The 2,654-nt window shown below is 37.5% G+C and overlaps 1 protein-coding gene across 1 annotated transcript; it reads right to left on the reverse strand.

Moving 5' to 3' along the window:
* Positions 1 to 232: 232 nt before the first annotated feature.
* On the reverse strand, positions 233 to 766 carry LOC146003773 (uncharacterized). The gene has a single exon (XM_083142186.1). It carries the CDS (start codon positions 764 to 766, stop codon positions 233 to 235), a length of 534 nt encoding a protein of 177 aa, XP_082998312.1.
* Between the last annotated feature and the right edge of the window lie 1,888 nt (positions 767 to 2,654).

Here is a 2,654-nt window from a genome sequence, read left to right on the forward strand (position 1 = left end):
TGTCATTACCTACAAGAACCACTTCCCCAACCTTCACTTCTCTACAAGAACTTTTAGCATTCCAATGCTGCACTAACTGACCCAAGTATTCACTGCGAAATCTACTTCTTAGTGTCTCACGAATTCTTTGACAATACTTCCACCGTTTATGTAGATTTACCTTCTGTATCTCATCGAGGTCAGGCACGCCTACTTCTCTGACCTGTTGTAGAAACATGGAGGGCATCAAGGACTAAAGGTCTGAATTATCTTCTGATATGTAGGTTAGTGGTCGAGCATTCATGACAGCTTCACAATCACATAGCACCGTCAGAAATTCCTCGTAGGTCAGTGAAGCTTTCCCTAAAATTTTTCTCAATAGTTGCTTCATGAGTCTGATCAAACGCTCCCACCATCCACCCCACCAGGCAGCTGTGGGTGGATTGAATCTCCACTCAATGCGCTTGATTGTTGCAAAAGCAACTACATCTTCCCATTCTAGCTTGCTCAACAAATTTTCAGTGCCTACAAAGTTCGTCCCATTGTCACTGTAAACAACTAGTGGTCTACCTCGTCGAGCAATGAATCTTCGAAATGACTGAATAAAATCTCCAGATGATAAGCCAGAAGTTAACTCTAAATGTACAGCTCTATAAACAGCACAAGTAAATATGCAAATCCAAGCCTTTTCTCCACTTTGAAGTATAACAGGTCCAGCTAGATCCACTCCTGTTATTTCGAATACTGCTGCATCTCTGACTCCATGTTCAGGTAAAGACACCGGCATTACTTCCAGTCTTTTAGCATTATGTCTCCGACAAATCACACAACCCTTCACCACAGAACGAATAGTTTTTCTGCCTTTCAATATCCAAAACTGTTCTCTAAGAATACTCATCAGACCTTGTACACCTGCATGACAAGCTTCAATATGTTTATAATAAATAAGCCTTTTCACAATTGGATGTCGTCTTCCAGACGACTCTCCAATTTAGAATCTGTGGAATTTGCAGCACTTCTCTGCCACACTCGCAAAAATTCTTCCGGTAAACATGACTCAACAAGAGGGTATAACATTGCAGCACACTTGTCTTACGTTACACCTAATGTACTTAATGCTCGTAACTGCGATTCTATTTTGTCATAAAGAACAGCCAGTTCCAACTTACTGTCACCATTTAAGTTGTGTTACACCAACTTCAAAAGTTCACGAACGTAAACTTCCACTAACACATCATCATGGCCGAAATGTGACTTAAGTCCTTCAATGACCTTGGGATAGTTTTCGTCACTGAGGGGAAAACTTTCTACAAACTGACGTGCTTTTGAACCTGGTACGGTAGCCTGTACAAGGTATTGAAATTTATCACAATTATCAATGCCCTCGTCCTTGTCAATTTGTTTGAATTGGCTCCAGAAGGATAACTAGTTCTTCACGTTACCATCAAATTTTTTAAGTTCCACTACCGGTAATTTGATTTTTCGTTTGCAGTTTGCCGATGTGTCACTAACTGCATCACCACCATTGTTCAACACCTGCTTACTTAATAACTGTTCCACCTTAGTCTTGATTCGATAAAAGTTACATGCATACTTATCTGCATTTTCTGCTTCGACGATGAAATCCTCTTCTTTAATATCGTCGTCCATCAACAAATCACTGTACTGTGTGTCCAGATCCTGTAATTTGCCGAATTTATCTTGCAACAAACGGAAATTACTCTGCACTTCCACTAAATCCGTGCAATCACCATTGCACGCCGCTTCAATGTTATTCGTTACGCGCATAAACGACGATCTCGTTACTGTTCTTAATTTACTTATCTTTTCCATGGCGTCTCAATCTTTGCCTTGCACAAAGTCTCCCTGTCCTGTCACACGGTCGCCAAATTTTAAAAACGAAACACCAATATAAATAAATTAAGGTTTAATCTCACACATAGTCAACCAGTACATGACATTTCTTCTTGCTAGTCACAGAATAATAATCCCGCAAAAAAATACACAGAATATTCACATCAAAAAACATGCACAGAATACTCATATCAAGCAAATACACAAATTACTGCTTTTCTATTTCTAACAATGTTCATCATTAACACACACATTATATTACCATCAAAAAAATGCAATTTCTTTGCTATTTTGTTTTTTCAACTTTAGGTGGGAGTTTTTCAGTTAATGAACAAGTGTAGAAAATAAAATATAGTGAAGACAGCAGAACCACTTGAAGTATCACATTAAAATCAATCATTTTTATCCAAGATAAGAATCATTTCTAAGTTCACATCTATGAAGCAGCATATTTGAATATTAACATTCATTGCAGTTAGCATGCTTCTTTCCATGGTATATTTGTTCACCAAATAGATTCTGTATAAGACTCCAAATCAGTTTTTTTATTCGCGAACAAAAAATTAAGAAATGCAAAGGTAATAATAAACCTCTAGTACTTGTGAAAATTCTGAAATTATATAGTTGCAAACTAGAAATCAGCGGTGGCATGTCAGACTTACTGGAGAAACCATTCTCAAATCTTGGTATGTAAGGTAGTGTTCACTGGTATGTTGAACAAGTAATAAAAATAAATAGCAAGCTATAACATGGATACATTTAATACATAAAATGAGTTGTTTTTTTAATTATCAAATTCTGCCTGTAACCTCTGCCACTTC

Source organism: Lepisma saccharinum, chromosome 20, assembly GCF_977018435.1.
Source record: "Lepisma saccharinum chromosome 20, izLepSacc3.1, whole genome shotgun sequence".
Lineage (NCBI taxonomy): Eukaryota > Metazoa > Arthropoda > Insecta > Zygentoma > Lepismatidae > Lepisma > Lepisma saccharinum.